Source organism: Podarcis muralis, chromosome 1 (genome assembly GCF_964188315.1).
Source record: "Podarcis muralis chromosome 1, rPodMur119.hap1.1, whole genome shotgun sequence".
Classification (NCBI taxonomy): domain Eukaryota; kingdom Metazoa; phylum Chordata; class Lepidosauria; order Squamata; family Lacertidae; genus Podarcis; species Podarcis muralis.
This window is the reverse complement of record NC_135655.1, coordinates 115,896,442-115,923,920: the sequence shown is the minus strand read 5'-3', so window position 1 is coordinate 115,923,920 and position 27,479 is coordinate 115,896,442. Positions and strand designations below refer to the sequence as shown.

At 44.2% G+C, this 27,479-nt stretch overlaps 1 protein-coding gene across 1 annotated transcript in view; it reads right to left on the bottom strand.

The window, feature by feature from the left end:
- Positions 1 to 27,479, bottom strand: part of LOC114584578 (dynein beta chain, ciliary-like) — a 253,572-nt gene that overhangs the window by 14,270 nt on the left and 211,823 nt on the right. Inside the window, exons 69-79 of the mRNA XM_028706567.2 lie at positions 24,964 to 25,104; positions 24,694 to 24,864; positions 19,121 to 19,243; positions 18,817 to 19,010; positions 18,487 to 18,635; positions 16,013 to 16,140; positions 15,210 to 15,437; positions 13,798 to 13,989; positions 13,300 to 13,419; positions 5,737 to 5,979; positions 779 to 961 (exon numbers count right to left, since the gene is read on the bottom strand). Coding sequence (XP_028562400.2) covers positions 779 to 961; positions 5,737 to 5,979; positions 13,300 to 13,419; positions 13,798 to 13,989; positions 15,210 to 15,437; positions 16,013 to 16,140; positions 18,487 to 18,635; positions 18,817 to 19,010; positions 19,121 to 19,243; positions 24,694 to 24,864; positions 24,964 to 25,104 — 1,872 coding nt within the window. The remainder of the gene's footprint in view (positions 1 to 778; positions 962 to 5,736; positions 5,980 to 13,299; positions 13,420 to 13,797; positions 13,990 to 15,209; positions 15,438 to 16,012; positions 16,141 to 18,486; positions 18,636 to 18,816; positions 19,011 to 19,120; positions 19,244 to 24,693; positions 24,865 to 24,963; positions 25,105 to 27,479) is intronic.

Here is a 27,479-nt window from a genome sequence, read left to right as displayed (position 1 = left end):
CATGTGTTCTACCACTGGAACCAGGCAGAGGGGGAGTCAATCTTGGACGGCTTTGGCGCGTAGTGGTTGCGGAGCTTCTCTTGAATCGTGTCCCACGGCGCTGCCTGGACTGCTAGAGGCGCAACCAATGCTCGGGCCGTCGCGAACACTTCGGGGCCACAAAGGCTGAAGGAAAGAGGCCCCGCTACTTTGCCTTGTTCAAAGGCTCGAACCCTCAACCCTGAGATTAAGAGGCTCATGCCTATTGACTGAGCTATCACCACATCCTGGGTCATTATTGCAACATGAAGACCAGGCTCCGGGTTCAAAGAGATCAGTGCACTAAGTAGCTATATGCCATATCCCCAATAGAACATGCAAATTCCTACCAAAAATACAGAACTTAATTCACTTTGCTGGGATTTTCTGTCTTCCAATGACTTTGAAAGAGACCTGCGGCCCCTACATCAGCCAAGCCTACGAGAAAATTGAATTTCAAATCCTCATTTGGATGGAAATCACCTTTGCTTTCTTTTGAAGGGAACCCAAAAATGATGGCAGCTGGTAACCTTTCTCTATAACGTTGGAATCTATCATAGCCATAATAATAAAATTGCTCCAATTGTCCTAGCCATAATAATAAAATTGCTCCAATTGTGTCAAGACGGAGACAAACTAAATGATGGAACGGATGCCACTAATCCCAGGGAGAGACAATTTGTTTTCAGTGTTTTCATCCACACATCCATTTTATTTATCTCTAGAGCTCTAACAAAACAATAAAGAAAAGTACACACACCTTAAGACCGAGATCAAGTTCTTTAAGGGAACGTCTTATTTCATGTAATAGTATATTCATCCGTTCACATTCTTGAAAGCAAACCAGGATATATGGAGAACGTTCAGCTGTTTTTGAGGTAATGTCAGACATGTTATATCCTTCCGGAAGCTTCTCTTGTATGTCATCTAATATGGCCTTTACCTGCAAGCAGGGATAGATGAATCTGTCAGTTTCATTTTCTCTCAGTTTCTCACTTCTCAGTCTTAAATTCAGTTCTCCACATTTCCACAGTAAATTGAAGTGCGATTTTTAAAAATCCTCATGAAAACTCATCAGTGTTTTAGTGTGAATTTCTCAATATACACAATAATATAATATAATATAATTAATATAATATAATATAATATAATATAATATAATATAATATAATATAATAATATTTGTATTTTTTTCACTAATACATGCATCACTAATACAATGGTTGGGGAATTGCAAAGGCAGTATTCATAGAAATCTGAATTTTGAACGAGAGCTGTGTTTTGCTTTTCATACTGATTTCTGTGGATTCTCAATAAAAATGCACATAAAAATTGAATCCCAGTCTGCAATGAATAATAACGTTCCTAGCAGAAGTTTCACTGGGATCCAGCTCTGTGGATAACATAAAATTTAGAGGCGCTTTTTCCTTGCTTCCAATGACCCTAGCATACTTCAGCTGCTATTTGACAAAGATTACGCACAAGTCTGTCTGCTTCAATAAACTCAATAGAACTTGCAGTTTTAAGCAAGCTTACTAATGAGTAAACACAGAGGCCTAGTTTGTATGACATGATAAACTGAACTATGCCTTACTGGGACACTTGAACATGGTGGCTTAGGGGATAGATGAACCTGTCAGTTTCATTTTCTGTCAGGTTTGATGAGGCCCTGAGCTACTGAAGGTAATGGGGCCCTTTCTATGTCCAGCGGCCAACAACAAATTGTCACTGTTTTTGTGTTGAATATATGCTATATGGTAATTTATGGACCTAATATGCATCTAAAGCCATTTGCACATTACAAAAGTATGTATTTTATCAAAGTAATTGTTGAACTGAAATACAATTAAGTATATTAATAGTGAAATAATTATTAAGCTCTAACTGTATGTAGGTTTTATTTTATTTGTTTTTTATCTTATATTTTGGAAATGTACATCCAGTTTTTCCCCCCTTTAAATTTTTTCGGGGCCCCCAAGAGAGTGGGGCCCTAAGCTATAGCTTGTTTAGCTTATACATAAAGCCAGCAACGGTGGTGCTTGTAATCTCCTTTACTAGCCCTTTTAGCTCAGCTAAATATGGCAGCGAAACAAAGGTTTGGGCTTAGTGTGCCACCCAAATCCAGGCTCAAGGTTGAGCTTTCTCATCAATAAACATAATCCGAAGCCAAAAGACAAACTTTGGCTACATCTTGTAGTTAAGGATATTGACCAGCTGTAATGTGTGAAGAGGACGACTGAGATGATCGAGGGTCTGGAAGAAGAAGAAGAAGAAGAAGAAGAAGAAGAAGAAGAAGAAGAAGAAGAAGAAGAAGAATAGTAGTAGTAGTAGTAGTAGTGGTAGTTTGGATTGGATATCCCGCTTTATCACTACCGGAAGGAGTCTCAAAGCGGCTAACATTCTCCTTTCCCTTCCTCCCCCACAACAAACACTCTGTGAGGTGAGTGGGGCTGAGAGACTTCAAAGAAGTGTGACCAGCCCAAGGTCACCCAGCAGCTGCATGTGGAGGAGCGGGGACGCGAACCCAGTTCACCAGATTACGAGTCTACCGTTTTACACCACACTGGCTCTCAAACGACTGTTCTCCCCATCAACTGGAGGGCACCCTTTGCATGGCCGCATGCAGCACCCCCGATCCTCCGATCCTCTTGGCAGAACGCTCCTGGTCCACCTCCCCCCACGTCACAGCCCTTGAGGTTTCCACCAAACCTCAGTTCAGAATGAACCAATCGTGATGGGTGGAGGCAGAGCCAGGAGTGCGGACCAAAAAGGGCTAGTCTTCACTCTGGTCTGCTCTTTGTGTATGTAAGGGGTGGAGTCTAAGTGGGAGCCCACAGATGATCAAGGGTCTGGAAACCAAGCTTTATGAGGAATAGTTGAGGGAGCTGGGTATGTTTAGCATGGAAAAGAGGAGACTGAGAGGAGATATGATAGCCATCTTCAAATATCTAAAGGGCTGTCACATGGAAGATGGAGCAAGCCTGGTTTCTCCTGCTCTGGAAGGTAGGATCCAAACCAATGGCTTCAAGTTACAAGAAAGGAGATTCCGACTAAACACCAGGAAGAACTTTTTGAGAGCAAGAGCTGTTTGACAGTGGAACAGACTCCTTCAGTAGAGGCTTTTAAGCAGAAGACGCACGGTCGTCTATCATGGCTGCTTTAGTTGAGATTCTTGCATTGCAGAGGGTTGGACTAGATGACTCTCGGGATCCCTCCGAACTGCACAGTTCTATTATTCCAAGGAAGTGAGAACTTAACCATGAGCTGCCAGGCTGTGGACTGTGTGCCACCAAGCCCAGCTCTAGTTCAGCTGCTGCAAAGAGCTGAAGAAACTGGAGAGGAGCAAAAGGGCAAAACTAGGCTTTATTTCAGCTTATTTCTGAGCAAACATGTATAAGATTCTGCTATGTCATACGTTAAAAGCCCCAAGACTCTAAAGCAGGGGTAGGCAACCTAAGGTTCTTGGGCCAGATGCGGCCCAATCACCTTCTCAATCTGGCCTGTGGACTGTTATGTACTGAAGCTCTCACCCTGGGCCAGCAGGGGGATACTGTAGATAGTTGTGCAAATGAAGGATCGAAAGTGACGTTCAGTGATTGGCTAGTTACAGAAAATGGTTACTGTTGCATTCTAGTGGAGCTCTATATAAGCAGGGTGACTGAGCTCCTCAGTTCAGTTCTGTTTCCAGCTTACAAATAAAGAGCTGCTGGTGTTTTTACATGAGTAGAATGTGTGCTTTTGTTTAAAATGCATCTCTGGGTTATTTGTGGGGCATAGGAATTCGCTCATTTCCACCACCCCCCAAAAAAAATTATAGTCCGGCCCACCACATGGTCTGAGGGACAGTGGACCGGCCCATGGCTGAAAAAGTTTGCTGACCCCTGCTCTAAAGGATGAATGAGCTAAAGACAAATGGGAACAACTCTTTCTGTCTGGGAGAGTGCCTTGCCAGAATGTTCCCAGGGATGCATTGCTTACAATACACAAGAAGGTGACTGAAGCATAGTTGCAAAAATGTTCAGAAAGCATTTGGAGCTATGACCAGCTGGTTGTTATTCCACATTGCAGAACTCTGTCAATGGCTGTTGAGACCAAACTAATACTTGTGGGGGCTGGATCCAGACTACATTAATTGAATTAATTAAGTCCTATCAATTTCATTTGATGGGACTTAAGTCATGACTAACTTATCCCACCAATTGTTTTTTTAAAAAGGAAACTGGGTGGTTTTTGTTTTGTTTACAAATTAATACTATAATTATACAGAACAATAACCTGTCCTCTATTTCAGGTAATCATACCAGGATGGCCATAAACAGAAGCTGGTCTCTTTAGGATTTTTTTAGGGCTTAAAGAAATCAAACATTGGGGTGTGTGTGTGTAATTTATGGGTCCCCATTCACTTCAGTGGCAGAATTCTGCTTTAGGGGTCGTCTCCAAAGCAGGCAGGGCAGAGGGGAGAGGGGAGAGCCTGCATTGAGCTTGTGGAGGTGCTCTGAGCTTTCGCACAACGCTGGTTGTGCTGGGAAGTTCCATGCTTTTGCTGCAATGGCATCACGATGAATTATCACAAGGGCCGCTGCGGCAAAAACCTAACTTGCTCAAGGCCTATTTTGTGATATGATTGTGAGCAGCAGCTCTCTCTCTCTCCCCCCTCCCTTCCCGGCCCTCATATCATTCCCTCCCCAGGAATTTTTATATAGTGTATTTTCCGCCCTATAGGACGCACTTTTCCCCCTCCAAAAATGAAGGGGAAATGTGTGTGCGTCCTATGGGGCGAATGCAGGCTTTCGCTGAAGCCTGGAGAGCGAGAGGGGTTGCTGCGCACCGACCCCTCTCGCTCTCCAGGCTTCAGGAAGCTCTGCGCAACCCTTGGGAGACCGGCTCCGAGGGTTGCGCAGAGCTGCCTGCAGTCCCGGGCTCAGCGCAGCTCTGCGCGGCCACCGGGAGCCGGGCGCGAAGTCCCACCCCGCTCCCGATGGCCGAGCAGAGCTGCCTGCAGTCCCGGGCTCAGAGCAGCTCTGCGCGGCCACCGGGAGCCGGGCGCGAAGTCCCACCCCGCTCCCGATGGCCGAGCAGAGCTGCCTGCAGTCCCGGGCTCAGCGCAGCTCTGCGCGGCCACCGGGAGCCGGGCGCGAAGTCCCACCCCGCTCCCGATGGCCGAGCAGAGCTGCCTGCAGTCCCGGGCTCAGAGCAGCTCTGCGCGGCCACCGGGAGCCGGGCGCGAAGTCCCACCCTGCTCCCGATGGCCGCGCAGAGCTGCCTGCAGTCCCGGGCTCAGCGCAGCTCTGCGCGGCCACCGGGAGCCGGGCGCGAAGTCCCACCCCGCTCCCGATGGCCGAGCAGAGCTGCCTGCAGTCCCGGGCTCAGAGCAGCTCTGCGCGGCCACCGGGAGCCGGGCGCGAAGTCCCACCCTGCTCCCGATGGCTGCGCAGAGCTGCCTGCAGTCCTGGGCTCAGCGCACTTCTCCCCATTGCCAGCCCCACAAGCTCGGGGGACAGTGGGGAGGCAGAGCGCGCCTTCCCGCTGTTCCCGACCTGGTTCTTCCAGCCCCGCACCTGGGGGGGGGGGGAATAATTTTTTTTCTTTATTCCCCCCCCCAAAAAAAACTAGGTGGGTCCTATGGGCCGGAGCGTCCTATGGGGCGCAAAATACGGTATCTGTCTTGGTTTTTTAATTTTTCCAGGGGTGGGTGGGTGGCGTCGCTTAAAAACTCACCTTTTCTTCCACGGTCTGTGATGCTCCTTCCCCAGCGATGGAGTCTTGGGATTGTAGCTCAAGCAGAGAATGGAACAGGTTGTCTGAAGTCACTGTCAAGAATTCGATCTCTGCGTTGGGATGGAGCCCATAATGGACTGGGCTTTCGGGGGGAAGCATTTCATCAATATATTTGTGGTAACCTTGGTAATCCAGGTTCGAAGGCACTACAAAGCCAGGAGCAAGGGCCAGTTTCCGATCAAACTATCGAAAAAAAAGCCCAAACACACATTAATCATGCCCTGCTATCGTGTATAAGGAGCTTGCCTAGGTATAAATCAAATTGTTCTGTTTATGGAGTCATTGCTGAGAATGACAAGACTTTTATAACATTTGAGAAGATTGTTGAATGCTGATCTCATTTGCTCGATATTTTAATTAGCTCTTTTATATCTCACAGGTGCTGACATTCCAGTGCATTTTGCTGAAACACAGGTTAGTCTCCTGTTAGCAAATAACAGAAAGGAAAATTTCATTTAGAACTAAAGAGATGAGGGGTTTTTCCCCCCAAAAATAGCAAAGAAAAAAAGAAAAAGAAAAATGTTATTTCTTCCAAATTACAAAGTGCCGCTCTCTGGTGTAACATTATTATTCCACGTGGCAATTTTACTAAATGAAGCAATTTACAGGAGCATTTTAGAAAATGCCATCTTTTATTGAAATGAAAGCGTGTAATGGCATAAGGATTTTTAAAATAAAACAGGCAAGATTTCGTCTTTTAGACTATTACCAAAATACATGCATTGTCTATTTGACAAATCAATCTGCTCCCATAAAATAAAATAGAATTGCTGTTTCATAATAATGATTTCTGTTTCAAATGGCTTGCCGTGAGCCAAACAAGGTCTTTTATGGAACAGTATGACAATTGTTTAATGCACTGCCGAAGGTTTAGGAGTTCTGTTTCAGCGGCATCTCAAAATCCACTAAGCAAATATTTAGCACAAGCTCAAGTTTAAAAACAACAGGCACGTGGGAGGATATTTATTTATTTATGCCGGGTTGTATTGACTTGACATTCACAATGCTATTTGATGCTTTCGAAACGTTGCTGTGGGATGCTAAATTATGGCAGAGTCCCCACAGTTGTAAAATAATTATCAACCTGCCAAAATAACGCAGCAATGTGGGCAACAGCAGCAACAGCAATGATAACAAGAAGGATGATGATAACGAGAAACGCTGGAACCTCAAAATAATGTGGGGTTCGTTGCTCAAAGATAATTTTCTCTAACCTTCCTTTCTGTGGTTCAGCATTTCAAATGGAAACAACCTGAAATCTTGAAAAATGAGACAGCATTGGGTTTGTGTGGGTTGAGAATAATTTTGGTGGCTTTCAGATGGAGGGTTAAATCCCCATGCCAGGCATGCTACGGTAATTAGGCATACCTGACCTCCGCAAGGTATGCTTGGCACGAGTTGATACCAATACTGAAAGTTGCTTGCTCAAACAAGAGAGAGGGGTCTGTTGCAGGAGCAGCACGGATGACACAGTTCAAAGCAAGAAATGCAATACCGTCATGGAAGGTGGCAACTTGTCCTCTTCCAGTTTGAATCCCAAATCAGCTGTAGAGCAACCTAGGGGGTTGTCCACACTTAGCTTTTGCACCACACTTTCTAAGCATAGGTCCACTGCTCTTCCCAGGAAAACCAGCTCTTTAAAGCAGAATCGGAACAAATGGCAGTTCAGGTTTTATGCTGGAGAAGCGCCAGAGGCAAACAAAAAAGGGGATTGGGACAAAGAGCTTTAAAGTGTGGACCTGTGTCTTGAAACATGGCACAAAAGGAAGTATGGATGAGCCCATAGATGCACAAATTACAGGGGGTGGGGTGGGGACAGAGCAGAGCCGTCCTTTCCATAGGGCTTAGTGGTGTGTTGCGCCAGGGTGCCAGCCTCTCAGGGGGCACCCCAGCAAGTGGGGGAGCTGCGCGGCTTTGCCAGTGGCCTCCCCTTTCCCTGCATGCCCACCAGTTGCACCCTGGCAACCATATGGCTGGCGGGCTCGCAGCTTCCCTCCCAAGCCTCTGCGGGGATCGCTCTCCTCCTGAGCAGGCTTGAGAGGGGCACAGCGTCATGGGGGAGAGTTGCGCCCCCCCAGATGGCTGGCAGTGCCCAGCTACGGCCACCCCAACACTATCTGTGGTAATTTGGGGGCGCTGGGCAGATATTTGCACCCCGGCACCGCATCTGCTAAAGACGGCCCTGGGACAGAGAGTATGTCAGAACCAGTTCAACTGCAGGTCAGCAGGTGAGCAGTAAAGTTTACTTTTTATTCCAGGAAACAGAACACAAACAGAGAAACTGTAAAGCAGCTGCCAGAACTGACCATCTGCGCCTCTCACTTCCCCCTAAATCTCCTCCCTGTCCGGCTGTTTCCCCAGCAATCTTAAACTCCGTTGGGGAGGGAGCCCCTGCGCTCTCTGCTTTGCTACATGCCCTTGAAGACAAGGGAGGAGGCGAGCTGGATACAGTAGGACCGGCAGGCTCCTGTGAACCCGTTGCAGCCTCGCCCGCCCACCACACCTCCTCCTCAGCTGCCTATCCTCCGTCTGCAGTGCTTTCTGCCTCTTCTTCCTCTCTCTCACTCGAGCCTGTTGCTTGTTCAGCCTCCAACTGTTCTCCTGCCACCTCCATCCTCTGATGTGTCTTCTGTGTCCCACCACCACGTCCCTGGCTCAGAGCCTTCCTCTTCTGAGATTTTCCTAGAGGAAACCTAGAAGAACCTGCCACCATTCCTCCTCATCTAGACAGTCGCAGACAGGGTATGGATTAGGGCGTTGTATCCTTACTTATTGTGACAGTCCCCTTAACTATTGCTTTTAGAAGGCTATGGGAGGACCATGATTTGTGGGGAGCCGGGGGCGTGGCTTTTGGATTTTATTAAGTCCCCTCACTTAAGGCTGAACCACGCTTCCTCTTGTCCTGCTGCTTTCCCCCCTGGGGAAAACGGCTCATTGGTGGCTCAATTGGTGCAAACAGCAATCAGGTATTTTGCAGATGATTTAGAGTTAAAGAGTGGATTTTCCTTGGGGAAAAGGGGAAAGGGCAAGGGAGAAAGCCTAGAAAGTGTTCGTCAAGTGGAAAATGCTCAGATCTGAGCTTCCTAGGTTGAGCTGAAGCACTGGACCTCCCTTTAGCTGCGACGAGAAAACATTATTATGTGGTGGACGTGCAGGATAACTAAAGCATTCTGGGAAATGATTTACAATGAGTTGAAAAAAAAATGTTTAAAATTACATTTGTGAAAAACCAGAGGCTTTTTTTGTTAGGCATTTTAGGTACAGAGATTCCAAGGGAGCAGAAACGACTATTCATGTACGCGACAACAGCAGCGAGGATATTACTGGCCCAGAGATAGAAAGAAGATAAAGTTCCAACCAGAGAGGAATGGCTGATCAAGATGATGGACTAGGCCGAAAGGGGGAAACTGACTGGGAAAATCAGAAACCAGGAAGAGAATTTTTTAAAGAAGGAATGGGAAAAATTATAACGTACTTAAGAGAACACTGTAAACAACTGAAAACTTTGGCAGGATTCGAGTACTGCTTGTAATGTACGAAAAACTATGGGGAAATGGATTACCGGTATTTTATTTTTTTTAACAAATCAGAGAAAATAAGATATGCAGATGGGGAAAAAAAGATTGATAATGGACACCATGGAAAGGCGGAGAGAAGTCAAGGGATTCAGAGAATCCTAAATGAGGAGGTGAACAATGTGTTTGAATTTAAATTTGTTATGTAAAGCTTAATATATTTTTTTTTTGAAAGAGAAAACATTATTAATTAGTACCTGCCAAAATGTAGGACTTCTATTAAAGGGTTGTGCATTTTGGTTTTCATTCAAGTGTTTAAACTTCTCCGTTTCTAAAAAAACACTTATTTTTTAAAAGGATGAAATTAAAACAAAGTGTGTTAAAATCCCAAACCCATTGCTTCCAACTTTCATTCTGGCAGCTGATTATTTCAGGAAAACTCTCAGGTTTATAACTTAGGCATATCTGCCACTGGAAGTGTTTTAACACATAAATGTCTTTCTTAAACAACCTGGCTTTAGGAAGGTGGCAGCATATGAAAAATAAGGAACATTCGGTAAATCTTAAGGAAGGATATTGGATAAAGAAGCAGGTATATTGTGAAAGCAGGACTTCGATACACAAGGAAAGGTGATAGCTGATACGATGCCCTATTTGTTAACAAATAGCTTTAAGAATTAGTCCAGGGGTCAGCAAGGTTTACCTCGCCTGGGCCGGTTCACTCCAGCAGAGATCCCTCTGTGGGCCGGATTGCAAGTGTGTGTGCCTGCGATTTCTGGCATCTGTGTCTGTGCAGATGCAATTTCTGGTGCCGCGGAAGCGAGTCCCCGTGCCGCGCTGTGCCTGTTTAGCGCAGCGCACAGGGACTTGCCGAGTGGCTGACTCGGTTTGGGAGTGGCTCATGGGCTGGTTAAACGACTCCCGTGGGCCACTTGTGGCCCATGGGCCTTAGGTTGCCAACCCCTGAATTAGTCTATACAGTGGTACCTCAGGTTAAGAACGTAATTCGCTCTGGAGGTCTGTTTTTAACCTGAAACTGTTCTTAACCTGAGGTACCACTTTAGCTAATGGGGCCTCCCGCTGCTGCCGCGCCACCGGAGCACTATTTCTGTTCTCTTCCTGAAGCAAAGTTCTTAACCAGAGGTAATATTTCTGGGTTAGTGGAGTCTGTAACCTGAAGCGTATGTAACCTGAAGCGTATGTAACCCGAGGTACCACTGTATATCACCAGCAACAGATTGGTTGCTCCCTTGGACGTTTAGAAGAATGTGGTTTCTTCTTTTTTACCTAGTGATTCTGGAGTGGAAAATGGCAACACTGCTAAGCTTGCCTTGAGAACCCAAACAGACATAGGGTGTCCAGGTGTCCTGCTTGCCCTCTATTTGAAAGTGTTGTCTATTTGAAATATAAATAGAAATTAGCACGTGCAAATTTCATGCAAATTTTGTCCCTTCAGTCCTTCATTTTTGGCAATGTGTAACTGGGCACTCTAATTAGGCACAGCATCCAAGATGAAGGCACACGTCCATCTCCCCCCACCTCCAGCCCCAACCAAGAGGAGTGTGTGTTTATTTGAATCAGAGTCACAGAAAAGAGAAAAAGGCGTTGCAATATTTTTCAAAAATCCAGCATTTGGTGTTTTTAGAAAAAGTAACCATTTTATGAATAATTTTGAGGGGAAGCCAACATTACATGAGTGGTCTTCCACGCAGTCAGTGGGATTCCCCCCCCCACCCGGGGGCAGCACATTTTAGGGGCACCGGGGGGGGGTTACAAGTGGGAGGAGAGGAAGAGGAAATACTACTACTACTACTACTACTACTACTGCTACTACTACTACTACTACTACTAATTTATTTATTTATACCCCGCCCATCTGGCTGGGTTTCCCCAGCCACTCTGGGTGGCTTCCAACAAAACACTAAAATACAATAACCTATTAAACATTAAAAGCTTCCCTAAACAGGGCTGCCTTCAGATGTCTTCTAAAAGTCTGGTAGTTGTTTTTCTCTTTGACATTTGGTGGGAGGGCGTTCCACAGGGTGGGTGCCACTACCGAGAAGGCCCTCTGCCTGGTTCCCTGTAACTTCGCTTCTTGCAGCGAGGGAACCCTATCGAGAAGGCCCTCGGTGCTGGACCTCAGTGTCCGGGCAGAATGATGGAGGTGGAGATGCTCCTTCAGGTATACTGGACTGAGGCCGTTTACTACTATTGCATAAGCAGAATAGGCACTATTGGGCTCTCTCTCTCTCTCTCTCTCTCTGACAGTTGCAGGGCATAATTCTCAGAGTGATTTAACTATCAACGCCTCTTTCCAGGGAACTCTGCGAACTGTGAGGGTGGGGTGGGAATAGAGACATCTTAATAACTCCCAGCGACCTCCACAAACCGTGGTTCCCAGGATTCTTTGGGAGAAACCATGACTATACGAAGTGATGTGAGACTGCACATTTACTGTGGCTAGGACATGTTTTGCTCTCATCACAGGTATTCTTTCTTTTCTTTTCTTACCACCATAAACAAAAACAAGGGGCTAAGAATGAATATTTTTCACATCATTTTACAATAAATAAATGATCCAAATTATACATTTTCTTCTTCCTAGCAATGCCATGTAGACAATACATTGGATCGGAACCTTAGGGCCACGAGGCCAAGAAATGCAATTAGAGCATAAATTGTTCTCGATTAGAATAATGAAATAGAAGATTTTGATGCAATATTATCGAATGAAATTAATTGCCCCTGTCTTTGCAAGATTTGATCGAGAGATCGGGACTTCTTCTACCTTGAAAAAATGTAAGGCATCTTGCACAATAAAATTACCGTATTTTTCGCTCTATAAGACGCACCAGACCACAAGACGCACCTAGTTTTTGGAGGAGGAAAACAAGAAAAAAAATATTCTGAATCTCAGAAGCCAGAAGAGCAAGAGGGATCGCTGTGCAGTGAAAGCAGCAATCCCTCTTGCTGTTCTGGCTTCTGGGATAGCTGCGCAGCCTGCATTCGCTCCATAAGACGCACACACATTTCCCCTTACTTTTTAGGAAGGAAAAAGTGAGTCTTATAGAGCAAAAAATACGGTACCTGTCACCTTATCTGAGGTTGTGGAGGGGGTGGCAATGTTTCTCCAGAATTTAAATTGAAGTCTGTTAATCCTCGGTGCTCGAAAGCAAAAGAAACTGCAGTACAGAAATGAATCACCCCATCATAAGGTAGGTTAAAAAAAGAAAGAGTGCACTAATTTGAAGAGAAACCTGACTCCTAGACCTTGGTGCAAAAGCACGAAGTGATTCCATTTTTTAGGTTCAGAACAGTGATGCTTTGATTACCAGTCTCCAGCAAAGCTGAAACCTAAGAACTGATCAGTTGAGATGATAATTAATAATGACAATATCCCTTTATATGCTTGCTTCCATATAATAATGTAATTATGTCTCTGTGATCACAACGGAGCAATCAGCTGATCATTGCAGTTTGGAATTATGTGAACAAGGAAGAGCTAGGCATTCCTGTTTCATGTCCTGAGATATTATCTGGGGACGGGGGGGACGGGACCAATGTTTAATTAATGGACAGCTCATAAAATGACCAGTCTAAAATACAGGGTTATTCCAGATGTTAGTATGAGTGCTACAATATATAGGTGAATGCTATGCTGCAGTAGGAAAAGCTATTCTTTCACTACACAGTAAAATAAATGAATGGTAAACAAACATTGCAATGTAACTTTGCTTTCAGCGCCGGTGTAAACTTACAAAGCAGATTTGTTTTGAGTGTCAGATACTGCGAGGAACCTAAATTTGCACATTATCATCCTTGTTTGTCTACCGTCATAAATAAGGATGAGGAGGAAGATATTCTTTGATCAATGCAGTGATTAGCAAAGAGTATACATACTTTGGGGAGGGGGAAAAAAGGATCTGCTTCCAGTAGGGGGAGCTCTAACTCAGGAAACGCATTGTGCAATCGCTAAAGCTCTTATTACCTGATAGGGTTGCATATATTCTTCCAGGTAAGTACAGCACAGCCGCCTATCCCAATCGTCTGTAATATGACCGCCATACATAATCTCTCCAAACAAGTAACATAGATCTTCCCAGGGTACCTGAGGACCAATAAGGTGGGGATTTTTTTTCTTTTCTTTAAACATACTCAAGATGTCAAAGCGAGGAATCAAGAAGGCACACAAACCAAACTGCGAAGGCAGAAAGCGGACTTGAGTTAGTGGCACAACTGCCTTCCTCAGCGAAGACCAAATCCGTCTCAGTCACCAGATTCAGAGCAGTATGTCACGAAACTGCCAGCATTCTGTTTGCCACGCTCACGGAAGGCATAAGTTGTGCTAATTGGCCTTAAAAACCACATTGCAACATAGACAATAGCCACCTGAGCACTGCATATGTGCAGGGGGGACAGGAGTTCTAGCACAGCGCGTTAACCAAAGGGATGATCCTTAAGTGGGTTTGATTAAATGCCACCCTACCTGTGAGTTCCCTTCTAGGTAATTGTACAGAACATGGACCGAAATTGTAAGGTCCCCGTTGTTGAAAGGGTATTTCCTGTTCCAGCCCTGAGGTCCGAATTTCCGCCGCTCAGCCACACAGGCATGGAAGTAGCAGAGTGGAAAGAGAATCGCCTTAAATTCCTGCTCACGGGTACACTGGTCAAGAATGTTCTGTACAAAAGAAAGCAGATGAATGTTTCTTCTTCCCCGCCTCTTCTGAAAGAGACCCTGTGTCAGGGCATAGACAACACATTTCTGACAGCTGAAAGAACGGACCTGAATGACTTAACTGACAGAGGACAGGCACAAAATATTTGCTCTTTTAGTTTATAGATCATGGCATTTTCTCTCTCTCACACACACACAGCAACTATTTCACTCTTTCCCAAAAAGCCTACTTAAATGTTAACATGGGAGCACAAAATATATCTAAGGAAATCTCTTCAACCCTGAAAACCCTTAAAAAGAAGAATAGCCATTTCAGAAAAATAAATTCAGCAATTGGTACAGTTATAACAAAATCTATAGGTCAACTATCCTGATCTAACATCTCGAAGGAAATGCCAGTTAGCTGGTGGTGGTGACTCAAGTGTGCGTTGCATTGTTTGGCTTCTCTATACGTTGATATTTTAATGCCAAAAGAAAATAATAATAACAATGATAATAAAGTTTATTTATACCCCACCCTCCCCAGCCAAGACTGGGCTCAGGGCGGCTAACACCAGATATAAAACAACTGATTGAAATACAACTTAAAAAACAAGATTAAAATACAACATTAAAATGCAGCCTGATTTGAGCAGAAACTCAAAAACTTTTCTGGGGATGAAAACGTCAAGTCTTCACCAAGGCTAACTATCTAGACTGGTCCTACGTGGGCCAGAAAAAAGCCAGGGAAGTCCCCAAGTAGGAGATTATATATATATATATATATATATATATATATATATATATATGCAGCCCAAGTTTTATTTCTTCATATAGTTTTCATGGTCGGATATTTTCAGTCAAGGTCTCTACTGTGAATTCAAATAAACTATGTCAAGCTGGTGCTACAGTCTCAGCAACATAGTACCAGTAATTTACAAAACATTGCACAAATAGTATAGCCCACCCGGCCATTTGCAAAGAATAATTTTTCAAAAGCACCTTAGACCAATGGCAGTACTTAGCTGCACGCAGTAGGGATATGCATGCATTTACGCCAGAGAACTATTTTTGTAAATAAATTTGTCAATCTAGGTTTTCTCACACTATTGAGGAGAGTGAGGGTATGCTCCATTTTATAATCTGCAGCAGCTCTCTTCAACAACCATGTGGTTTCAAAATAATATGTTTAATAATCTAATTTTTTTGTGTGGCTGATCCATTCAAGAGATATTTTTACTTGCCTGGTCAAAATTATCCAATGCAGCGTGAAGATTAGCCAGCATCCCGGTTGGTGGCTCATTGGTTATTTTAATAGAGTTTTCCAAGATTCCCTGTGGAATTACATGCTCTTTGGGGGTGGGGGCAGGTTCAACACTCATATAAACACGATAGGCTGAGTGACTTCCTTCACTATGCTTCTCCAGTAATTCCTCTAATGTGTCAAGCCACTTTGCAACGAGATGAATATTCTACAGGGAAGAAGAATAGAGGCTTCCCAGTGAGCTATTGATTTGAAATATGAAACATTTTATTGATAACGAGCCAAACAAAGCAGTTTGCCGTAGCACAATATTTTGAGGGTGCTAAAAAGAATGAAAGAAACCCACCCCACCACAAGACCTCAAATCCGTCTATTTAACACAATAATGACCGCAATCTTCACTGTTTGTCTCTATTCATCTGATTATAAAGAGTAACAATACATTCTTCTACACGTATATTAACTAAGGGAGTATATATATATAAAAGAAGATTATAAATTAGTAAATCAGATAGGGAATGTTAGAGAAAGTATCTCGATAACTCTCCCTGCCACACAAAGCAGTTGCTGCAGTTGCTCATCTTTTAATACTGAAATTAATATAGGCTATGCAAATATACACACCTAAAGGTTAAGTGATAAGTTCCTTCCCCACCCATGCGCCCTTGTTTGGAGAAGAGCCTTAAGAGGAAGCTGCTACAATCTGAGCTGTGCATACATTATTTTTAAACCAAGGGACAGCACTATATTGCTAAATCGGTGCAATGAAGGGATTAGACTTACTTGGAGGATAACCCAGTGGCCTTCTTTCGATGCCTTTTCCAGAGCCATCTCAGCTATGGCCTCTTGCCCTTGACCCAGAGACACGTTCTGAAGCTTCCCCGAATCAATGGTAAAGCCAAGCTTGCTCCCTAAACAGAACAATACAGCCCCAGGAAATGCGAGAGAGCATGTGGTTTTTGGGAAAAAAAATATTATGTTGCACAGAGGAGAATGTAACTAAACCCCCACCGCTTATTCTAAGATGCTCTCTGTGTGCGTGTGCACACACACAGTTCTCTTGCAATCCATGCTCCCCACAACCCACAGGAGTGTTCCCGAATGAGTTCAATTGGTGGCAGATTGCATCCTGCACTCTCTCTCGCTTCTTCTATATTAACGCCACAAATTTCTAAACGTCAGAAGGCTCAGCCTTTCGCTTGTTGCTGGACACAGTAACACGATGACAAGATTATACGGATGTTGTATTATTATTATTATTATTATTATTATTATTATTATTATTATTATTATTCTGCCCATCTGACTGGGTGGCTCCCAACAAAATATTAAAAAACACAATAAAACATCAACCCTGAACTGATGGCTGCCTTCAGATGTCTTCTAAAAGTCAAATAGTTGTTTATCCGTTGGACATCTGATTGGCGGCCAGTTCACAGGTGGACGCCACTACCGAGAAGTCCCTCTGCCTGGTTCCCTGTAACCTCACTTCTCGCAGGGAGGGAACTGCCAGAAGGCCCTTGAAGCTGGACCTCAGTGTCCGGACTGAATGATGGGGACGGAGACGCTCCTTCAGATATCACTTTGACCCTAACCAGTCCCTGGTTCCTCTCAGGCTGGGAAAGGCCCTCTTGCCTGAGACTGTAGTTGTGGCCTGAGTAAACCTCATGGTGCCCTTCAGAGACCATTGGAATACAACTCCCCATTATGCTTGATCACTGGTCATGATGGCTGGAGCCCAGAAATCTCTGAAGTAGCTAATGACGTGCCTTAGTAGCATCATCCCTGACCACTGGTCCTGTTAGTTAGGGATGATGGGAGTTGTAGTCCCAAAACATCTGGAGGGCCGAGTTTGCCTATGCCTGCTCTTATTGATGCTGATGGCTCCTTGAAAGATGTTCCCCTCCACATCTCCTCTGGTCTGAATCTGACACTTTACACCCAAATCAGCTTTCCATCCAGATGGGAGAATCTGACCATTTCGGTTTCTCTCATTTATCCAATATTCAGTTCTTCACATTCCCAACCCAGGCTGGCAACATTTTTTTTTTTTTTTTAGTTTTCAAGTGCCGTTTAGTGCACATTTATCCTTACATACATGTCTGCATGCAATTTTGCCTAACAACACACAGGTTATTGCAAATATTATTATTTATTTTATTTATCAATTACATTGATATGCCACCTTTATCTTCCAGGAAGCTTAGGGTGGTGCAAGGGGTGCCATGGGGGGATTTTCAAGGTGTGGGCTGGGTGCCATCTGGGGGTCAAGGGTCCCCCAATTTTTCAAGGAGGGGGCCGGGCCTTCTCAATATTCTGTGGCAATGTGAGCACAGCATGTGCGCTGAAATATACTCAGAGTCAAGAGTTGATTTCATGCTCTTTATTCAGCTCATAGTGGTGAGGAGGAATGGAAGTTCCCCCAGAATGTCTGCTTTATATACATTATTTACACAATGGCCCCACGTGATTGGCTAATTGCAGGATTCTCCTGTAGGCCAATCAGGTTGCGGATTCCCTTCCACCTGGAGCTGGATTGGAGCTGGATGCAGACTGCTGCATTCTGGATCCTATTGTTCTAGGGCCAATCAGACTGCTGCATTCTGGATCCTATTGTTCTAGAACCAATCAGACTGCTGCATTTGGATCCTATTCAACTCAGTACATAACATGAGCACACTGCAGAACCTGTTCACATAAATTGTGCGGCTCCGTCTCCATCAATGGCAGAAGTAAGCTGACATGCCTGATGGAGCAACATGGTTCTCCTCACCATTTCATCCTCACAGCAACCCTATGAGGTAGGTTAGGCTAAGAGATGGTGCCTGGGCCAAGGTCACCCAGTGAGCTTCATGGATGAGTGGGGATTCGAGATCCCAGAGAGCTGGGACTGGCCATGGCTCTGTCCCAGTAAATATATCTCCCACTCCATAAAACCACTGCAGGAGTGGTGGAGGCAGCAGTAGTGGTGCATAGCTAGTGTTGGAGTAAATGCAGAAAGTCTCAGTTTGGTACCCGCCGTCTCTAGGTAAGGCTGGGAAAGAGTTCCTGCATGAAGCCCTGGAGTGCTAGCCAATGAGGACAACGCTGAGCTAGATGGACTCAGTGGTCGGACTCAGTGCAAGGCAACTTCCTATGTTCCTACCCTGTTACGAAAGTTTGCTTTTCTGTGGTGCTGCTGTAACAGAACCAGTAGTCCCAAGTTCTCACGCAGCAATAAAGATGTTCGCTTAACAAATGAAAATAAACAGCCTTACCTAAAGATTCCACATCTTTCAGGGGGTCAACTCCGGGAGATAGAATGAAAATTATTGGCAAAGCAGGCCCGCTCTCTTGAAACAATTTTGCAAAGTCAGTCTTACGTCCCTCCGCATATTTGCTCCCAAGTTTCTCCTCAACGAAGTTCCTGCAAAGAGGAGTTGCAGCTAATCATGCCTTGGGGGGGGGGGGGCAACATTTCCAAGCTATAAAGAAAGACATTCTCTCAACAGCACAGCATTTCATCATGTCTTGCTTTTGCTCGAAATCAAGCCCAGCCCACAGATCTGCTCCTAATGCATTCTAACAGTTAGTATGCATAATCCAACCTGACAGCGTAAGTCATCCGATCTGGCCTCAAGGCTCTCATCATAATCAGTTTCTGGAGGGAACTTTTGGTCTTCCATTCTTGTGGAAACTTCTCTTTCTCGGGACATTCTGACTCCACCACTTTTTTCCATCGCTTTGGAGATCCTTCTATGTCTTTATCCAAGCCACGGAATTCATCCATGAAGCTCATTGTCTAAATGAGAGCCAAAAGCACTGAGTGTTTTTTGTAAAAACACTTCGGATGGCAAAGCTCCCCCACCCTTCGAAATATGCAAAATATTTCGAGTTGCATGCGTACCGCACCTTAATTGCGCTCCAGGTGGAATTGGAGAGGAAATCCAGAGGGCTGTTGTAACTGTGGTCAATATTAAATCTCAGAAGGAAATCTAGGTCGCGGGCATCAATCTCCTTATTCGTAAGCAAGAGCTAAAAGCAAATAAGGAGGAAAGTTTTTGTTTTTTTTAAAAGTCAGAGAAAATGTGGGGGGGGGGGGAGAGGCCAGTTTAAAATGGACGTGAAGCTTCTCAAGTATCTCCAAACATCTCAGAAGTGTGCTACGTACTATATTTTATCTATGTTGCTGAACTGTTTCCATGCTGGGAAAAGTACCATATAAAATTGGCCTCAGATACAACATTATTCGCATCTTTAGTCCTTGTGTGGTTGATTTTATTTTTTTTAATGAATAGCTGATGTACAATGGTAAGGCTAGCATGGAGGAGAGGAAAGAGTATCAATCCTTTGTCCCTGCTGTGGTCCCAATGGGAATTTACCCAAGCCTATGGGAACTTCCCTTCCACTACAAATAATAGGCACTTGCCGCAGGGGGTTTCCGATTTTGCCACAGTGGGAACAAAGGGTTAAAGGTACTACCCCACCTCACCCCATGGCCTCAGTCCGTGACATATACTCGGAGTCAAGAGTGGATTTCATGCTCTTTATTCAGCTCATAGTGGTGAGGAGGAATGGAAGTTCCCCCAGAATGTCTGCTTTATATACATTATTTACGCAGTGGGCCCCACGTGATTGGCTAATTCCGGGATTCTCCTGTAGGCCAATCAGGTTGCAGATTCCTTTCCACCTGGAGCTGGATTGGGTGGCTCCTGTGGACCAATCAGACTGCTGCATTCTGGATCCTATTGTTTAGGACCAATCAGACTGCTGCATTCTGGATCCTATTATTCTAGGACCAATCAGACGGCTGCATTCTGAATCCCATTGTTCTAGGACCAATCAGACTGCTGCCTTTTGGATCCTATTCAACTCAGTACATAACGCCCTGGTTTTCCCCCACCCTGGGTCATTTATTTTTAAAAATACCAGTCTTGCAAGAAGACGTGGCTGATTCCTAGCATGATCCTGAGAGGATGGAATAGAAAACAGAGGTAAAGCAGGATTGCATTATCGTTCGGGCAAAGGCTTATTTTAAAGATCAGGTGATGTAAGGAATTTACGAGAAGGTAGGTGAGGGGATTGTGTTGACTCATAAGCCTGTGGGTTAAGAATTTAAAAAGAACTCTGCAGGATCAGGCCAAGGTTAATCTAGTCCAGCCAACTGTTTTCACAGTGGCTAGCCAGATGTCAATGGAAAGCCCATAAAAAGCAGAACATACCGTATTTTTCACTCTATAAGACGCACTAGACCACAAGACGCACCTAGTTTTTGGGGGAGGAAAACAAGAAAAAATATTCTGAATCTCAGAAGCCAGAACAGCAAGAGGGATCACTGTGCAGTGAAAGCAGCAATCCCTCTTGCTGTTCTGGCTTCTGGGATAGCTGTGCAGCCTGCATTCGCTCCATACGACGCACACACATTTCCCCTTACTTTTTAGGAAGGAAAAAGTGAGTCTTATAGAGCAAAAAATACGGTAATTAGTACCCAGCACTCTCCCCACTTGTACTACCCATTATTACCACATCCCTACATCTTGTGGGAGTGAACACCATAGTCTAACTATGCATTGGGTGAAGAAACGCCTCCTTTCATCCATCCGGAATCTCCCAACATTCAGATTCATTGGATAATCCTGAGTATCACAAGAAAAAGCAGGAGAAAAACATCCTTTCACCTACTTTCTCTACATAATGCATAATTTTACGAACCAACATCCTTTGGTTGACTTTTTTTTTTTTCTAAATTGGAAAGTCCCATTTGTTCCAAGCCTTCCTCACAGGGGAGTTGTTCCAGACCCGTGATAATTTTGCTTGCATTTTCCCATTCGGCAATATCATCCTTGAGATACAGTGAGAGGAGCAGTACCCAGTCTTCCTAGTGTGGCCACATTATAGACCAGGCATAGGCAAACTTGGCCCTCCAGATGTTTTGGGACTACAACTTCCATCATCCCTAGCTAACAGGACCAGTGGTCAGGGGTGATGGGAATTGTAGTCTCAAAACATCTGGAGGGCCGAGTTTGCCTATGCCTGTTATAGACTGATGAACTGTATTGAGAGTATAGAAGAAGGGATGATGGAGCATCCTTGTAAATATGCTGGGATGTAGGTAAGGCATCTGTAAAGAAAAAGAGCCTTTCTTATTGGACCTCACTGGCTAAAGCCAATGTGACGCTTTGGGGTACTATAAAAAGGACAGAAAGACAGGTTGTACAATGACAATAAAGGTATTATTATAGCTCAGCCAAGCTCTAGGTGTGGAGAATATTATTCATTAGGCCCAATATATTTCAAATAAAATCTTCTTCAGTGTTACCACAAAATATATTTTGTGCCCTACACCACCTAAATCTTCTTTTGCAATGTGATTTGAGAGTATCTGGGGAGCTACAGAGCATGGAGCGTTTTGTCTTTACAGTGCCAAGGATGATCCAATTTGAAAATAATAATAATAATAATAATAATAATAATAATAATAATAATAATAATGACATTATGCATCTAGAGGTCTCCAGTGCTCTCTAATCATTTAGAGGTTTCTTCTAAGTTTGCATTGGTGCTTTCTCGCTTTATCTTCTGTATTTATAGCTCAGATCCAGTCATGTTCAAGAACTGTCTTTTCTTTTCTTTTTCTGACTGCAGCATTTTGGAGAATTATTCAAAGCAAGCAAAAGTTTCTGGTGGTGGCAACTCTCCATTATTACAAAGCAAGACCAGCCTCCTAAACGCTCTTCGGTGGTTTGTTCATTTTCAAAAAGTGCTCCATGAAAGGGCAACATCATTTCTGCATCAACATTTGCAACGTACTTTTGGAACGTGTTGAGGAGAGTCAAAGTAGCTGCAGAAATGCCAGCAATCAAAATGGAAAACGAACGGAACGCGATGATTGGCTGCTGAGTGCGGCTGCCCTTTGAAACAAATGGAATGGGGACATGGAAGGGGCACCGGGGCATTTATGACGAATTTTATTGTTCCCGGGAAAAGCAAGCAAGACTTCCGCAGCTACTTCTGAATAGGAGATGCTTCGCTTTTGAAATGCACCAGATTACACACTGCTTCAAAAAGGAAAAAGAAGAGGAGGAAGAAAAACAGTCGCAGTGAGGAGGATCCTCTTGGGAATGCCTTACAAGAGCTTTATTTCCTTCAAACAAATTAGACTATTCAGAGTACTGTTGCTTTCATCTCCGTCTTCAAATCTATCATGACACAAGCCATTTGCGGGAAGGGCTGTGGTGGTTGGTACAGAAGGTGTACACTGAGCATGGGTGAGGGAGATGCTGTTTCTTAAAAAAACCACACCAGTCGTTTCCTTTAAAATGTTTTGAGGGGAGAGGGAAAGCTGGAGAGAAAGAATGAGACATAAACAGCAAATATTTTGTGAGCGGTGAACACTGAATATTTGAGTGGCCTTGAAGGAATTTCAGCAAAAGCTCCTTTCTAGCGTTAATCTCAGGGTTCTAAAGGGACTCTCGCTCGAGACAGCTTTATTATCCCAGGCACACAGATAAGCGTGTTTAAATTATTATTATTTTTAAAGGAAGGCACCCTTGTCATTATAGGACTGCAGTTAAATCTATCTGAGGAAGTGGGGAGCACTTCTTAGATTGTGATACCTTGCCGGCATTTCCTAATACTTCCTACTGTTTTGTTGGGATGCAAAGAAACCCTGCTAAAACCCAGCAAAGGATTTTAAGGGCAGCATCTTTTTCTTCAGCTTGTAACATCTCTTCTATAACAATACAGAGTTGCAGCTAAGTGTAATAACAAGAGGGTGACACAATAGATCCTGGTAAGCTAAAAAGGGAAGTTTTTTTTTAGGTTCCCCACCAACTTTCCAGCTCTTTCACCCCCATTTCTTCTTCGTGTAACAGAAGTGCCATCTGTTCCTAACCTTAACATGGCATGTGTTTGATTTATATTCAGTATTAGATAATAGAAGGGGGAAAGATTATAGCATGATCTAAGGCATCTATGAGCATTAGCTAGCTCTCTGGTCCAAAGATAAACAATACGCAATAAAAGGCCTGGGATCAGCTGCCTCCGTGCTACAGAAAAATATATATGGAAAGCAGGTCCAAATTTATTCAGTGCACAACAATAGCACATGCGGCATGGCCAAAAAGAAGGAGGCATTATACTTGCTAACGTGCAAAAGTTCTCTGTGTTGCATAACTCTGATTCTGCGAGCCCCATGGAGGTGAGGTACAGCTATGCTGAGGTGCACCTAAATCTCATAAATGTGTTTACTGTTAGTGAGCTCAATTTTTTTTTTGGGGGGGGGGACTCTGCATGCATGGTGAAGGAATAAAACTTTGGTCAAGAGACCAGGGCCCATGATAGAACTAAGTCTGAATAGCAGCCTTGAGCATAAAAAGATTTTACTGTCCAAAGTGTGTGAGAAGCAGAAATGCTGACAGGTACCTTCGTTAAGGTAGGTCAATGCACCAGTGTGAAGGAGATAGAAGATTTGTTGCCCTGTATGGCTAGCAGTGCTGGGTAATCTTCACAAGACACCCTACACCAGGGGTGGGCAGCCTAAGGCCCAGGGGCCTGCCAATCGCCTTCTCAATCCGGCCTGTGGACGGTCTGGGAATCAGCATGTTTTTACATGAGTAGAATGTGTCCTTTTATTTAAAACGCATCTCTGGGTTATTTGTGGGGCCTGCCTGGTGTTTTTACACGAGTAGAATGTGTGCTTTTATTTAAAATGCATCTCTGGGTTATTTGTGGGGCATAGGAATTTGTTCACGGGACGCGGGTGGCGCTGTGGGTAAAAGCCTCAGCGCCTAGGGCTTGCCGATCGAAAGGTCGGCGGTTCGAATCCCCGCGGCGGGGTGCGCTCCCGTTGCTCGGTCCCAGCGCCTGCCAACCTAGCAGTTCGAAAGCACCCTCGGGAGCAAGTAGATAAATAGGGACCGCTTACTGGAGGGAAGGTAAACGGCGTTTCCGTGTGCTGAGCTGGCTGGCCAGAGCAGCGATGTCACACTGGCCACGTGACCCGGAAGTGTCTGCGGACAGCGCTGGCCCCCGGCCTCTTGAGTGAGATGGGCGCACAACCCTAGAGTCTGTCAAGACTGGCCCGTATGGGCAGGGGTACCTTTACCTTTTTAGGAATTTGTTCACCCCTGCCAAAAAAAGTCCGGCCCACCACATGGTCTGAGGGACGGCGGACCGTCCCACGGCTGAAAAAGGTTGCTGACCCCTGCCTGCCCTACACTCTTAAAAGGCTTGGGATCAGGTTGACACCTGAAACATTGAAATACATTCCAAAATAGCCATGTGCACCAGGGATGGGGAAATGGGGCCCTTCAGAAGCAGCTGGACTACAAAACCCATGACCACCATCCATGCTAGCTGGGTTGATGGGACTTGGAGGACAACAACATTTAGAGGACCACAGGTCCATCCCTTCATCTCAGCATGGACGACAGTGGCTCTAACTTCTTCTATTGTCTGCACGCTGCCAAAGAAAACCAGCCTACCTGGAAAGCTACTTGGGCCGTGACAGTAAGCTTGTCTCTCTCAAATAGCCCGCGACTGATATAAATAAAAGTAGAGTAGGTTACACAGTCGATCAGGTTGTTGACCCTCTCTTTCACATTGTTGGAAGGTTCTGCTCGTTGCACCGCTTTGTGAAATACGACATTAAATGCCTGTGAGGGGAGACAGACAAGCTTGTAAGCCAATAGTGATGCTAGATTAAAACAGCGGCACAAAAAAAACAACATATTGATTTCTTCCTGAATAGTAACCTTGAGTGAGAACTGATACATTGGATTGATTTTCTTCAGCTCATCCATGAGGAAGTAGAGAAGCGAGGCTCTTGCTGCTACTGGGCGGTAATGTTCACGGGCCTCGTTGATCTTGACTTCATTGATGTTGGCTTCCATTACCTGGAACATACAACCAGTTGGTTGTAGTTAAAAAAACACACCCACCCCAAAAGCCTACAGATCATCAGATAGTTAATACGATGAAACTCAGAACTTGCCGGTACTGAAAAGGGGACAACAAGTATGAAGGCAAGGGGTGTAGCTGGCATCCCAGAATTCAGAACAATGAGTGATATTATTTTCTACTGCACTCCTTTGAACCTATAGGTTAAAAACAACTGACTGGGTGGTGTTTGGAAGACAAGAGAAATAGAGTACTATTTTTCAGGGTACTGTCCAAGGTAGAAGAGAACATAGTGGAAGCAAAGGATTTTGGTATGAGCAAAGAATTAAAGCAGTTATTTGGGAGAGCAACACACGTGGAGAAATGTGTCTAGAGAACCTCTGTATGAGAATCTGTTGGGAAGGAAGAAGACAGGGAAGGGGAGGGGAAGGGAGGGAGCTAGTAGTAAGTCTGACTAGGTTAGACCCTCCAAGTATCCCAATTTTCCAGCGACAGTCCCGGATTTAGTCCCGGATAGAGAAGCCAGATAGTCCCAGCGACAGTCCCGGATAGAGAAGCCATCCAAGTTTCTGATTTTATCTCGGAATATCTCAACCTGTGGGTCCCCAGATGTTGTTGAACTACAACTCCCATCACCCCCAGCTAGCAAGGACAGAGCTCAGGGATGATGGGAGTTGTAGTACAACGTCTGGGGACCCACAGGTTGAGAACCGCTGCTTTAGGACGTTCCTATTTCGATCAGATAAATGTTGGAAGGTATGGTAGGACGTCCCTATTTTCATCAGAAAAATACTGGTGGGTATGAAGTTATGCAACTCCCAAGCCAAGGAGATAAGTAACTATACAAATTTTAGAAGACATCTAAAGGCAGCCTTGTATAGGGAAGTTTTTTAAAGTTTAAAGTTTTATTATGTTTCTGTATATGTTGGAAGCAACCCAGTCATATGGGTAGGGTATAATTATTATTATTATTATTATTATTATTATTATTATTATTATTATTAAAGGAGGCCCAAGTTCCAATTTAGACCAGATGATACTATGTCCTTAGAGGTGATAGGGAAGTACAAGGTTGGACTTATAATATTTATTTTGCTCACATAATTACATAAAAGCAAATTCCTTGGACACGCAGGGGGCTGCAGAGGGGAGCAGCCATATCTTGTTACACAAGCACCCAACCCAAATAAAAGCCGTATATAGGACATTCCATTTCTAGATATAACACACTGCCACTTTTATGTCAAATTTATTATTGAAAATTGCATGTAAACGGCAATTGCATGACATTGGCAGAAAGAGATGCGATTCAAAGTGGTTGCCAACTTTTAAAAAAAATGCAGTGGTTTCTTAACCACTTGCTATTCTTACGTTTTCTGACAGCACCAAATATTCACTGATGTGCATCAGAATGACTGAAATTAATTTCAAACCATAGTACTGGAATCACACTTTTATTGCTTTCATGTTCACCTGCAGCCCCTCATTTTGTAGTGTCTTCCCTGCCCTTGTTGGCACATGATCGCTGTTGGTGTTGACAGCTTTAATGAGAGCCAGAAACTGAAGACATTCTCTTCACCTGCATTTGGTTCCAATAATCTTTTATTCCCCCCACACACCTTTTGTGTTTTTACATAGTATGCCAAGTTTATTGTCTAGCAACAGCAAACATCATTATTATTTGTAATGCATGGTCATGAAGGACAGATCTTGAAGCTGAGGCTCCAATACTTTGGCCACCTCATGAGAAGCGAAGACTCCCTGGAAAAGACCCTGATGCTGGGAAAGATGGAGGGCACAAGGAGAAGGGGACTACAGAGGACGAGATGGTTGGATAGTGTTCTTGAAGCTACCAGCATGAGTTTGACAAAACTGCAGGAGGCAGCGGAGGACAGGAGTGCCTGGCATGCTCTGGTCCATGGGGTCACGAAGAGTCGGACATGACTAAACAACTAAACAACAACAACAACAACAAAATGCATGGTCTCAGTTTAATTGTAGCTTGGAGGAAAAAAACCTCTTTTTTCAGCTCTTGAGAAATAGTGCTAACAAGTAATATTTCTGATAAACAAAGGAACCCAAAGTATATTTGCTTTCCAACTGAAAGTTATAAATGCAGTGTAAAAAGAGAATGGAAAGAGTCGACACTTCGCCCAAATCCCCTTTGTTTTATAGCTTTTGTTTAGAATGCAGTAAAATATTTCCCTCTGACTAAAGCTTACTCATTTGTAAGTGATCACTGTATAATTTGCACAGGAATTTTACAACACAGTGGTATGTACATTCTGCACTATAGATTATATAAATGTAATTATGGCAGATTACAACTTTCATTAAATCCCAACAGAAAACATTAAGAACTGCGTAAGTA